At 41.7% G+C, this 12418-nt stretch overlaps 6 protein-coding genes and 1 non-coding gene across 7 annotated transcripts; 2 read left to right on the forward strand and 5 right to left on the reverse strand.

Moving 5' to 3' along the window:
- Window positions 1–1775: 1775 nt before the first annotated feature.
- CYBJADRAFT_169929 (uncharacterized protein) lies at window positions 1776–2762 on the reverse strand. Its single transcript, XM_020215993.1, has one exon. The coding sequence runs from the start codon at window positions 2342–2344 to the stop codon at window positions 2078–2080; it is 267 nt and encodes an 88-aa protein (XP_020067800.1). The 5' UTR covers window positions 2345–2762; the 3' UTR covers window positions 1776–2077.
- CYBJADRAFT_56507 (uncharacterized protein) lies at window positions 2238–2859 on the reverse strand. The gene is made up of 3 exons (XM_020217789.1): window positions 2730–2859; window positions 2593–2646; window positions 2238–2533 (listed from the first exon to the last, which is right to left on the reverse strand). Exons 1-3 carry the CDS (start codon window positions 2806–2808, stop codon window positions 2394–2396), a joined length of 273 nt encoding a protein of 90 aa, XP_020067801.1. The 5' UTR covers window positions 2809–2859; the 3' UTR covers window positions 2238–2393.
- A 926-nt stretch (window positions 2860–3785) lies between these two features.
- Window positions 3786–5006, forward strand: CDC40 (Cdc40p; the record flags this gene model as incomplete). The annotated part of the gene is made up of 1 exon (XM_020212093.1): window positions 3786–5006. A coding segment is annotated over one exon (1221 nt), but the record flags the coding sequence as incomplete, so codon positions are not given.
- Window positions 5007–5049: 43 nt separating this feature from the next.
- On the reverse strand, window positions 5050–6330 carry RPT5 (proteasome regulatory particle base subunit RPT5; the record flags this gene model as incomplete). Its single annotated transcript, XM_020213079.1, has 1 exon — window positions 5050–6330. The coding sequence occupies one exon, from the start codon at window positions 6328–6330 to the stop codon at window positions 5050–5052; it is 1281 nt and encodes a 426-aa protein (XP_020067803.1).
- A 180-nt stretch (window positions 6331–6510) lies between these two features.
- On the reverse strand, window positions 6511–6591 carry CYBJADRAFT_t148. Its single transcript has one exon. It is a non-coding gene; the product is annotated as a tRNA-Ser (tRNA).
- A 351-nt stretch (window positions 6592–6942) lies between these two features.
- PDH1 (putative 2-methylcitrate dehydratase) lies at window positions 6943–8406 on the reverse strand (the record flags this gene model as incomplete). Its single annotated transcript, XM_020213081.1, has 1 exon — window positions 6943–8406. The coding sequence occupies one exon, from the start codon at window positions 8404–8406 to the stop codon at window positions 6943–6945; it is 1464 nt and encodes a 487-aa protein (XP_020067804.1).
- Window positions 8407–10431: 2025 nt separating this feature from the next.
- Window positions 10432–11475, forward strand: CYBJADRAFT_175728 (uncharacterized protein; the record flags this gene model as incomplete). The annotated part of the gene is made up of 2 exons (XM_020216731.1): window positions 10432–10835; window positions 11214–11475. The coding sequence occupies 2 exons, from the start codon at window positions 10432–10434 to the stop codon at window positions 11473–11475; spliced, it is 666 nt and encodes a 221-aa protein (XP_020067805.1).
- Window positions 11476–12418: the final 943 nt, after the last annotated feature.

A 12418-nucleotide genomic window follows, 5' to 3' on the forward strand; every position in this document is an offset into this window, starting at 1 on the left:
CAATTGGAATGATTCTATAAAGTGTGAATAGCACATATTCAGGTACATGAAATATGTTTTGATCTCATCTTGATCTGTATTGATTAATCAATTGCATGTAATAAAAGGATTCAATTGAACGGTCTATCACTTTGGTAGAATCAACGAATCTTCAGTATGTCACTGTTTCCCATATTACATTATTCCTTTCATTTTTGTTGAGTTCTCCAACAACTCGTCGGATACATCGCCTGCATGTATGAGCTCGACTGTTGATTTTCAATTACTATAGCTCAGATATTCGACATCTCTCTTTTTGTTTGTGTGTGTGTGTTTTGTTCTTGGATCTGTATACAGTATCAGCAAGGTCTCAATGCCATTTTTATAAAAATAATCAATTGAAGGTAGCGAACAAAAGAAATAAGTCCACTGCTATGACCCCGGTGTAAAATAAACCATTTAAAACCTGACTAAAGGATTCCAGTGTATAACTTTACGATGTAGTTGTTGTTCACTAAAAACATTTTTGAAACAAAATGATCAATTGTCAGGATCAATAATCATTCTCAAGTAAAGTCAGACAACATACCCTGAGGTCCAAGTTCTGCTATGTTCTTTGGAAAGATCTCACACTGACCCTCAAAAGTGAATAACAGACTCCTAAGTGTCTAAAATCTAGTTCGAAAACTTCGGTGTGTGACTGTGAAAGGATCTCACTGGTAATTATGTGTTCAATAATAACCATACAAAGCATCTCTGTTTTATGAGATTTGATCATAAAACAAAAAATCTTCGCCCGTGTTCCGAAGACTCCCAAGTCATTCGCTACATTCCTGTCATCATTACATAGGAATCGTACCACTTTTTTTTGTATTCCTGATCTTGTATTACGAAACATACATGGCTGAGAAGTCTAGAAAGGAACCCATTTCTACAGGCTATTAGTAGTCCTTCTTAAAAATCCTGTAGCCAGCACATCAATAAACATATTTACAATATGTATGCAGGTAGGCCTAATGTGCACAATTGACTTGATTCATGCATGCACACGCATATACGGAAATTATGTAATGCTGCACGTGCAATCCAGGTGGTTTTCGGAAGTGCACGATACATAACATCAGCTGAATCTTGCCTAATGCCGGTATTCCTCTTTCATGGGCAGCTGTGTTCTGCCTACATTAATATTCGGTCGATAAACAAGATATAACACAATGAACGAGGTTATGCATTTACAATGATGCGTGATGTGATTATGATCTTCTTTTCAAAAACTGTAATCACTAGTCGGAATTCATGCGAATTGCACTCAGACCTCTCTAAGACATTAATGGTGTTTAACTATGTACCGAGGGTTTGTACTTAACTAGAATAAATGTCACATACCTACTTAGGGCACATTTGATAAACTGTGAAACTTGGAACGATTGAATCTTAGCATTCCCAAAGGACCAGAGAGAGCTTGTCAACATTGAGAGATGTGAGGGGAGTACTGCTACTAAGCTTCGTTGTTTTGCCTCAAGTAATCAATTGTTAATCCTAATATCTGTAGAGAGACAGTTCTGAGAAAGGTATTCGACTATAAGGTTCAAAGGACCAGATGTCTATAAATCAAACATTCGATCGCTGTACCCTTCACTGAAAGGGCTGTGATGAAACCCAAAGATGTTTTTTGTTACATCATGATTCTATTATTTACTGGCTTGTGTAAGTGTGACAGATACTTTGCCATTATCTCAACTCAGTCTTCGTCCTTAAAGGTAATCGAATCTAAATAAAGTTAGTATGACTAGATCGTTTCACCAGGATGTATTATTTATCGATTTATACATATACAAGTTGATCTGTAGTGCTTCGTTACGGTGAAGGCGATTTGGACCTTCGCGATCAACTTGCCCTGCACGGCCCCGTCGGCTATTGACTTTAATGTCTAGCGCTATCATACAATCAACTCTATGGACCAAACTCCCGTTGATAGTCATTGAATAAGTTCCACCTCGCAAATCACCTGCGCTGTCAGAGCCCAACGATGGTATCAAAATAAAGGTATTGATCGTTCGAGAATATTTGGACGTGATTGGATCCAATAAGATATCCTTCATGTACTGTGGAGGTTCTTTGAATATCTCACCGAGTAAAACTTTCCCCCTATCACAACAAAAAGATGGTAATTCAGTATCGATAAGGAGAGCATGACAATAATCGCAACACTTTTCAAGGCCACCTGGATTATAAACTGAGTTCTGCGGTCTCCGTGGTCTCCGCTGTTGTTGTTGTTCATAAACTGGGTCATCATTCTCATTAAAACCGTCGGTGTTTTCTTCAATGATGTATTCAAAGTTGGGATCATAATCAAAGGCACCATCACGTCTAATTTCTTATAACATTCTTTCTGCTACCTGTGCTGCGTTTCTTCACCTATCTCTTATTCTATCCGTCAAAGTTCCATTATCTAGTTCAGCTTCAGGTAACAGCGGCTGTTGTAGTACATCTGTGATCTCTGAATGGGTATTCTCTGACAGAACTTGAAGGTTTCTTGGTTCCGTATCTTGTTCTCATAACAGGTCAGTTAGTCTGTCTCAATGATTAATGGGTCTTCTGGTTGTGTCGTACCTCCATTCGTTTGAGCTTGCCGCTGTGGTTCTGGATTAGCCGTTGATGTTTCTTCTTCAGGTTGAGGACGCCGTTAGAAGGTTCCAATGAGAGCTCTCTGGAGTTTCTTTAGTTGTTACCAGATCATTCTTCCGTACTTGCTTGATCTTTTGTTCTTGGACATTCTTCTGTGATATTCTTAATTCTGTGTATAAAGCTGTACTGGTTTTGTGTCATTTTTGTGTTGATAAGAATTCAAAATGTAAACAATTGCAGCGGAAATTAGAAACATCCTAACATTTTTACGATTGCTGAGGCAACGAAGAATCAGAATTACATATGTAATGCAAAACGTTGTGATTTATTGTAAAACAACCATTGATCCAATCAAGCTGAAAGCTAGCATATATGATGATATGGATATTTTCTTCTGTTTTCCACGTCAGTTTTCCCAATTGTTGTTTTGTTACTGAGATATAACAAATTTATGTGTTTTTCTTGATTATACCATACAAACTATGAATAGTTATATCTCAGAAAGCATTGAAGGTAACGTGATCATACTTTGTATATCTCTTACTTTGAGTAAGAGCTCCATTGTGGTATAATTTGGGGAAATTTGAAGGGGGGTTTGCTATTTTTATAAGTATCATTCTAATTATGATTATTATGATTATGATTATGATTATGATTATTATGATTATTATTATTATTATGGTTATTATGATTATGATTATTATTATATTCCCGCGGCCTGTAAACTTTTTTCATGATCGCTTCACCTATTAGTACTCATTCACTAGAAATCAAACAGATTTATACATATTGGTACCAATTGAAGACGGAATTTGAAGTTTATAATGAGTCTTTTGAACGGGTATTCCTCTTCTGATGATGATGATGACACTGGAGATACTAACATTGTATCAACAGTGAAACCACTCACTAAGGTGGAACCTGCGCCATTGGCTCCTAAACTGACGAGGAACGAAACCAATGTTGCCGTCGTTGGTGAGGCTCCACAGGTTTTGGTCAGAAACAACGCCGGCTATGCTGTTGCTGAAGCTATAGATAGTGCCACATTTGATACACAGAGAAGAACTTTCGAGCAACTGGGCTATGCTCGGAGTATCCACAACGTCAATGAAGTAGTTGGTGATGTGGACAAGGCACAAAGGAATAAGAAGAGAGATATTACAGAGCTGAGAGCAGGAAAGAAGGATTCAAAGAGACTTAAGAAGCAGAGATCTGACAAGGGCAAAGCTGAAGATTTAGATGGATATAGCGGGCCATGGGCTAAGTACAGGTCATCGAGTGATGAGGAAGATGGTGTGCAAGATGTTGAAGAGCTTGGTGAAGAACCGCAAGTGGAAGACGAAGAAGCATACCAAAGTGATAGCGAAGAAGAAAACGCAAATCCAGAAACCACAGAATTCCTCGGCTCAAGTGAAGTTGACTACCAAGGAAGAACATATATGCACGTTCCAACAAACGTTGGTGTGAACTTATCAAGCGATGAATCACCTGGAGAATGCTTTGTACCGAAGAAGCTCATCCATAAATGGGATGGTCATCTGCGAGGAACGAATCGGATCCAGTTCTTCCCAAATACAAACCACCTGCTACTCTCGTGTGGCAATGACAACAAGATCTTCCTATGGTCCGTTTATCGCAAGAGGGAATGCCTAAGAGGCTATTATGGACACACCAAGCCTGTGAAGGACATCAACTTCAACAACAATGGCACCAGATTTCTCAGCGCAGGCTATGATAAATTTGTGAAACTATGGGATACAGAAACAGGAGAATGTCTAGCAAGATTCCAATTGAATTCGGTACCAACGGTTGTTAAATTTAACCCATTCAACGATATGGAATTCCTTGTTGGCCTCTCGAACCATAACATTGAACACTACGATATCAACGAGCATAAGCTAATACAAAAGTATGACCATCATCTGGGTTCGATCAACAGTATAACATTCTTGGAGAATAAGAGATTCATGTCAACTTCAGAGGATAAAACAGCGAGGGTTTGGGATTTACAGATCAACATTCCTATAAAACTCATTTCTGATCCAACTCTACACTCTATGCCCTTTACAAGAGTCCATCCAGAAGGTAAATACATCGCTGCACAGTCGATGGACAACACTGTCCTTGTTTTCAGTACAAAGGATCGTTATAAAACGAACAAGAAGAAGCTATTCACTGGTCACAACTGTGCTGGGTTTGGTATTGGTATTGATTTCACACCTGATGGTAAGACTTTGATAAGCGGTGACTCTAGTGGACTGGGTGTTTTCTGGGATTGGAAAACCTGTAAGCTCATTAAAAAGACCAAGATTGATTCTAAGGCCATCACACAGGTATGCTGGAATACAAAGGAGGTTAGTAAATGTGCCTTTGCCGGTGCTAGTGGGCCAATCTTCTACTGGGGTTGAAAATGAATGAATGGAAACTGTAATCATTATTGTTTTATGCGTAGAACGACACAGATTTGGTCTTTCTTGCCTGGACTTCACCGATAGCTTCGACGAAATCTTGATGCTTAACGCTCGACTGACCATTTCTCAAAGCAATCATACCGGCCTCCACTACAACGGCTTTCAATTGGGCACCGTTGAACTCATCTGTCGATCTGGCCAACTCTTGCCAGTTGATTGAACCGTCAACGGTCATCTTTCTAGAATGAATCTGCAGGATAGAAGCTCTCGCCTCCTCTGAAGGCAGCGGGAATTCAATCTTTCTATCCAATCTACCGGATCTTAACAAGGCTGGGTCCAAAACGTCAACTCTATTTGTCGCTGCCAACACTTTAACACGGTCGTCGGAACCAAAACCGTCCAACTGATTGAGCAACTCCAACATTGTTCTCTGGACCTCTCTATCACCAGACTTTTCAGAGTCAAATCTCTTTGTACCAATGGCATCTAACTCATCAATGAAGATGATGGTTGGTGCCTTTTCTTTTGCCAATGCAAACGCATCGCGGATCAACTTGGCACCGTCACCGATGAACATTTGCACCAACTGTGGAGCAGCCAACTTCAAGAAAGTTGCGTCTGACTGGGCAGCACACGCACGGGCCAACAACGTCTTTCCTGTACCTGGAGGTCCATACATCAACGCACCCTTTGGTGCCTTTATACCCAATTTTTTGAACTTTTCAGCTTGTTTCATCGGCAAGACAATCGCTTCCACCAATTCTTCAATCTGCTTATCCAATCCACCAATATCTGAGTATGTTTCTTGTGGTTTCTCATCAACTTCCATCGTCTTAACCCTCGAATCGTACTCGGCAGGTAGCGTGTCCAAAACGAGGTATGAGTCCTTATTAACACCAACCAAATCGTTCGGTTTGAGCGTTTCAGGGTCAACGAGGCCTATGAGCGGCAGAAAGACGGTCTGTCTCGTTGATGTCTTGATCACAGCAGATTTACCAACCCTCGTGGCGTTCAAATCAATGTTGGCACCTTGCTCCTTCGCCTCTTCGCCAGCTTCAACATCCAACAGCTCAACAACGTTTCCAACAAGGTACGGCAACTGCTTATTGTTGTCAATCTTCTCCTTGTTGTCCTTGATCTTCTCCAGCATCACCTGCTTATCGTGAGACAGTCTCTGTACTTCAGACTTCATCACCTTGATATCGTTCTCCAATAGCCTTGTACGTGTTGAGATGTCATCAGTGGTTAAACTGAGAATCTCCTCGTCCAATGAGTCCACTTCTTGGTCTGCAACTTCTTCGAGTGTTGACATTGTGTGTTTTACTGCTATTTCAACTGTTCTGTTCTCGCCAAGGTGAACCGCCCGTGTCAAATGAGTTGTTGATTGGTTTGTTTATCCGTTTCGCCACTTTGGTGGAGTTTTCGAGGTATCGAATTGGATGTTTGTGGTGTCTGGATGTTTTCTAGGAACTAAGGCCAAAAAATAAAATGACGACAACTGCAGGATTCGAACCTGCGCGGGTAAACCCAAAAGATTTCTAATCTTTCGCCTTAACCACTCGGCCAAGTTGCCTTGTTATGAAACTTTCATATTTTGGAGTTCGGTAGGTGAGAGTACTGATGAGATTGACATACCGATGAACGTTTAGTAGTGCATAGAATGTGTGTATCAATTACAGCCCATTGTGAGACCCCTTGTGTAAGCCATTGTGAGACCCATTGGAATTACGTTCTCTGACGAGATTTGACAGGTCTGATGTTGTTGTTTGGCTTTGAATGTGCCATACCACCTAACATAATTCCGTACATTCAACTACGATCACACAGCTACAGTTGCAACAGCTCCCACACCTACAATTAAACATAAAGACTGAATATCAATTGTTTCATTTTAGTGCATCAATAAATACAAGCTTCAGAGGACTTAGTTCTTAACGGCGTACAAGTCAACGTACTCGTCAACATCCATGTTGTCCAAGTCAGCAGAGGCACTGGCCTCCAAGATCTTCTCAGCCTGAGCCTTGTCTTGGAAGTGCTCCTTAACGTGTCTCTCAAACTTGGCCAACAACACTGGCTTACCTTCCTCTCTTCTCTTTCTGTGACCGATTGGGAACTCAACAACAACTTCGTCCAAAACGGTACCATCGTTCAACTCGATTTGCAAAGCGTTACCAATGTATCTCTTGTCTGGTGCGTGGTAGTCAACGGTGAATTGCTCATCTTCAACACAGTACATCTTTTCTCTCAAAGCATCAATGTCTGGGTTAGAAGCAATGGCATCACTGTAGTCATCTGCGGTCAAACGGCCGTAGATCAATGGGATAGCAACCATGTATTGGATACAGTGGTCTCTGTCAGCGTAGTTGTAAAGTGGACCGTTCTTGTCAATGATTCTCATAGCAGCCTCCTGGGTTCTGATACGGATGGACTTGATATCCTTGTAAGACTTGCCCAAGGATGCCAACTTTTGCTGGCATGTCAATGCAGCCTCAACAGCAGTTTGAGCGTGGAACTCAGCTGGGAAGGAGATCTTGAACAAAACGTTCTCCATGACATAAGAACCGTATGGTCTTTGGAACTCGAATTGTCTGCCCTTGAACAAAACATCGTAGAAACCCCAGGTCTTAGCAGTCAAGACAGATGGCATACCGGACTCACCGTTCTTAACGTGGTAAGCCAAGTTGACGGCTCTTGAGACGGCATCACCAGCAGCCCAAGACTTTCTTGACATGGTGTTTGGAGCGTGTCTGTAAGTTCTCAAGGCTTGACCATCGACAAAGGCTTGGGAGAGGGCATCGATGGTTTGGTCATAGTTCAAACCGAGCATCTTGGAGACAACCGCAGTGGTAGCAACCTTGACGAGGAGAACGTGGTCCAAACCAACCTTGTTGAAAGAGTTCTCAAGGGCAATACAACCTTGGATTTCATGGGCCTTGATCATACCTTCCAGAACGTCCTTAACTTTGAACACCTTGCCTTGGCCTGTAGCCTTGGCAACTCTGGTCAAGTGGTCGGCAACGGCAAGGATACCACCCATGTTGTCGGATGGATGACCCCATTCAGCAGCCAACCAACAATCGTTGTAATCCAACCATCTGATGATGGTACCAATGGCCCAAGCACCACGGACCGGGTCCAATTGGTGAGATGTACCAATAACCTTAGTACCGTTTGGAACCACTGTGCCTGGAACAACAGGACCGATGATTCTCTTTGGCTCCTCGTACTTCAATGCAGCCAACCCACAACCGAGCGTGTCCAAGAAGCAGAGTCTGGCGGTGTCCACGGCCAACTTGGAGTCAATGTTGTAGTTGTGGATGTATGTGGCAATGTCCTTGAGCACCTTATCTGGCTCAGGTCTGGTGTTCTCGGTGACAATGGCGGACATGGTCTTCAAGGATGTGTGGAAGTTTCTCTTGAACATTGGCGAAAGGATGGAAAAGTTTTTCGATGCCAGATATATTTTTCCCTCTTCAAAGACCCAGCAGTGAAGTGAAGTGAAGTGGAGGCTATATCAACAGAGGAGAATTGGCTCATAATTGGGAGCGGGCATTTAACCCTTTATATACCCTTTCCAACTTAAATTTATAGTCGTGACCATAAGAGGCCACTCCCTCGCTCACTCCCTCGCACGTTCACCTCGTCCTAACTTGGTAACCATACACGTACCACGCCAAAGTGATACGACTTCACTAGCTCGTCTCAATGCAACAGACACAGGAGAGTCGTCATCCCATTTTGGAGACGCCCTTTCCCGTGCTCGGTGAATGCCCTGCTCGAACCTTCTGGATGTGGGGAAGAACCAGGCAACGTGATTCATAGTTGGTGCGGAATATTTCCTAATCGGTAATTGAGCGCACACAGCGCACACAGCGTGTGATGCTGGTGTCTGGATGTTGTGCGCCGGCCACGTCGCAGCCCGCGTCTGCTGAACCCTGGTTACCGTTGTGGTTGGTCCGTGAATAGAGTTTTGTACTGTTCCGATATGGCACCGTTGAATTGGTCCCACTCTCCTTATGAACGAGGAGGCACTCTGTGAGAAAGTAACTGGCCGTCACGGCTAAGGACTCTTGCGAGTCATTCACTCAAAGGAGTGGAAAGGGAGGGTGATCGCATTTTTGTCTTGTGTTTTAGGGTTCTGAAAGAGATGAAGGCCGTGGCCTGCAATAGGGGGTGGTTGTATTGTTGGTCAGGTTGCACGTCGCATGGGGAACTTTTGCCGATTATCATGCAATGCTTATCGACCGTGCCTATTTTTCGTATTGTTGGTGTCGTAGAGTTGGTGACTAAAAGTAGATCTTTGATTGGGGTTGGGAGAATGGTGCACCTCTCGCATGTTCCACCCACTCGCCCTCCGCAGCTGGGAAGGGTGTTTCAAGACACCGGGACACATCTGTATTATGTAATCAAACTCGCAATTGTGCCTCCTGAAAACATCCAGACACCGGTATCTGTGGTGGTTGGTGGGTGTGGTTGTTGGTTGCTACAGTTGTCATGACAATCCAGAATTGGTGGTGTACCTTGGTCATCCAACATATATCAATCAACTGATTGATTTAGTCAATTTTAGAGCTTGATTCCGCTTTTTTTCCTTTAGTAACAATGTATATGATGGTGAGTAATTGGTTTGTACTTCTATATTAAAAGTTCTTATATAAAATGGACTCACCTTTTCTGAAATAAATCCGCTGGAGATCTCCTCAATTAAACATGTTGGCTATTTCTTATATGTAAACTTCACATTTATTAAAAAGATTATACTCTTTCATATATGTAAAAGCCTTTGTGAGTTTCAAAAGTTGGTGTGTATTGCATTGTAATGAACAGTATGGCGAAGTGTACGTGGTGTAAGGATGAATGGGTGTCTGGATGTGGTATATTTCCGTCTCGGGGCTCATAACTCAAGAGGAAGATTCAAGATGGTGAATGTATTGTACGCATGTTATACAATGGAGGATGCACAACTATGATATTTGTTGATATATGCTAGTAGTGTTACTTAGTTCACAGATCGATAGTGTAAGGGGTAGGAGCTTATGTTAACTCAGAGGCTTTGCCGATATATTGAACGACAGGAAGAATGCGAGGAGGGAACTTCAACTTTGAACCCTGAGCCTTCGCATTGCAGTACTCCACTTCTTCTACAACTTAAGATCAAGACTCAATGGAGAGAAATGCCGTCTTATATGAAACTATCAACAGTATATGATTATATAAATGGATTGATTACCCACGGCCAAACCCTTTTTATATTACTAGAATGATACGAATAAAATTAGCAAGCCGGTCTTCAAATTTCCCCAAAGTGTACCAAAACTGTAGCTAATACTCGAACAAAGAGATATACAAACAGTCTCCACAGCACATGAAGGATGTCTCATTGGATCCAATCACGTCCAAATATTCTCGAACAATGAGTACTCGTGATTCAAGGGGTGGCACTTATTCAACAACTATCAATGGGCGTTTATTCTATAGAGTTGATGGTATGATAGCTCAAGAAAATGGTCAAGAGAAATTTGCAGAGGCTTATATGCTAGATCCAGGCTTAACTACAAATCGCTATCTTGAATTGCTTAGAGGTATTCTTCAAGACAACGAAGAATCTAACAAACTTGAGGGCTACACTAGGAAGATTGGTGAATTTCTCTCTCAACACAATCTTTATGCACAGCTGTTATATACCGCTAGAGAAATTGTTCAACAGGAGATTACAGAGATGGGATTAACAAGAGAGGAGATTGTTGTTGAATGTACCAATATATTGAACCAACAACACCAACAAATCCAGAACATCGTACTTCTTTATTACCAGAGGTTAAAGAGTTTGCCTTGGTGCGCAGAAGTATAACAGCAGAGCATACTTCAATTTCAGTACGTATAAAGGAAAGACCTACGGGTGGCTTTACTTTTATCAACAGTCTGTGCAAATGTTTTCTTACCCATGAGAGTCCCTCATTTGTTCTTATACGATGAAGATGGTTGGTGACCCGGCTTAAATTGTCTAGAGAGGATGGAAGTTTCTCAAAGGGAGCAATTTCACAACCTCAATGGTGTAGCTCCCATATTCGAGGAAGACACAATGAATAAAACCCAGTGAATATGCTGGATAATCTCTGTAGAATTCTACCTGACAACTGCTATAATGATTGATCAACAAAGTATGGATTATTATCGTCTTCAACAACACAAAAGTAGAATGGTCGATGTACGCCATGGAGGAGCACAACAGGAAGTTGAAGAGAGCTCATACCCAACAATTACACCGCCAAACCATTTCGGAACTGCTCGATACTTCAAAGCCAAATTCCAAGATCTGATGACCATATTCACTCAAGATGATGCACCTTCAATGTTCCTAACATTTACCGCAAATCCAAAGATACCATTGTTGTACAATTTGATTCCACAAGAGTTCTCCAACAAAAAGAATCACGACTTAGTGCCAACTTTTTAGACCAATGAGTCTGAGATCTTATAGAATACTTCCCAATAGTGTTCAAGAGGAAAGTTGTCAAGATTGTTTACATTACAGAGTTCCAAAAGAGAGGATTGCCACACATTCATTGCGTTATAGGCTTCGACCCCGAAGATGGTGGAATAGCAACAGAAGTTGTTGACCAGTAGCTCAAGGCTACAGTACCAACTCAAGACAACCCGGATATTACAGCATTGGCACATAAATCCAGGTTCCATCAGCAATAAAGTGTTTGAAAAATCGACCAGCCATTAATAGAGGACGAGACAAATCTTTTCCATACCAACACTACACAGATTACTATCATTCTAACATACCCACATCATACAAGCGCATGCGGCTACATATACGAATTCGTACGCTACAGTTTCAGGAAACTGCTTAGGCGTTGATTCCATTAGTTTCAAAATCATCATCCTATTAAAGGAGGGACAAGGCATTAAAGTCTATACCCGACGGGCCGTGCAGCGCAAGTTGATTGCGAAGGTAGCGGTGATTCGAAATTTTACCAATGCGTTAGCGAAGGTCCCAATCGCGTTCGCTTTACCGAGACACTATGGTTCAACCTGATGAGTAAAACATTAAATTGGCACCTTATTGGTACTATGCAATAGAGAGAACTCCGAAATATCCAAAAGTGGGATTTCATGAATGGAAACGTTCTTCTAAGCCTGAATATTGTTGGAAATTGAATCGCCTGGTTGCACGTTAATCCTCAACAATGCACTTACATGCATAAGCACGTCTCATTCAACACTTGTTCCTCAGACTTTTGACACGTCCTCAGCTACTATATCGTATAATTGCATATTTACAAACACCTCATTATACATGCAACAATACCCCTGATCTGTTGTGAATTGATGTGGTATTGATAGTCAAGCTTGAACCGAACATGCAATATATCTGCATATAAAAATCC

Source organism: Cyberlindnera jadinii (assembly GCF_001661405.1).
Source record: "Cyberlindnera jadinii NRRL Y-1542 unplaced genomic scaffold CYBJAscaffold_26, whole genome shotgun sequence".
Taxonomy (NCBI): domain Eukaryota; kingdom Fungi; phylum Ascomycota; class Saccharomycetes; order Phaffomycetales; family Wickerhamomycetaceae; genus Williopsis; species Williopsis jadinii.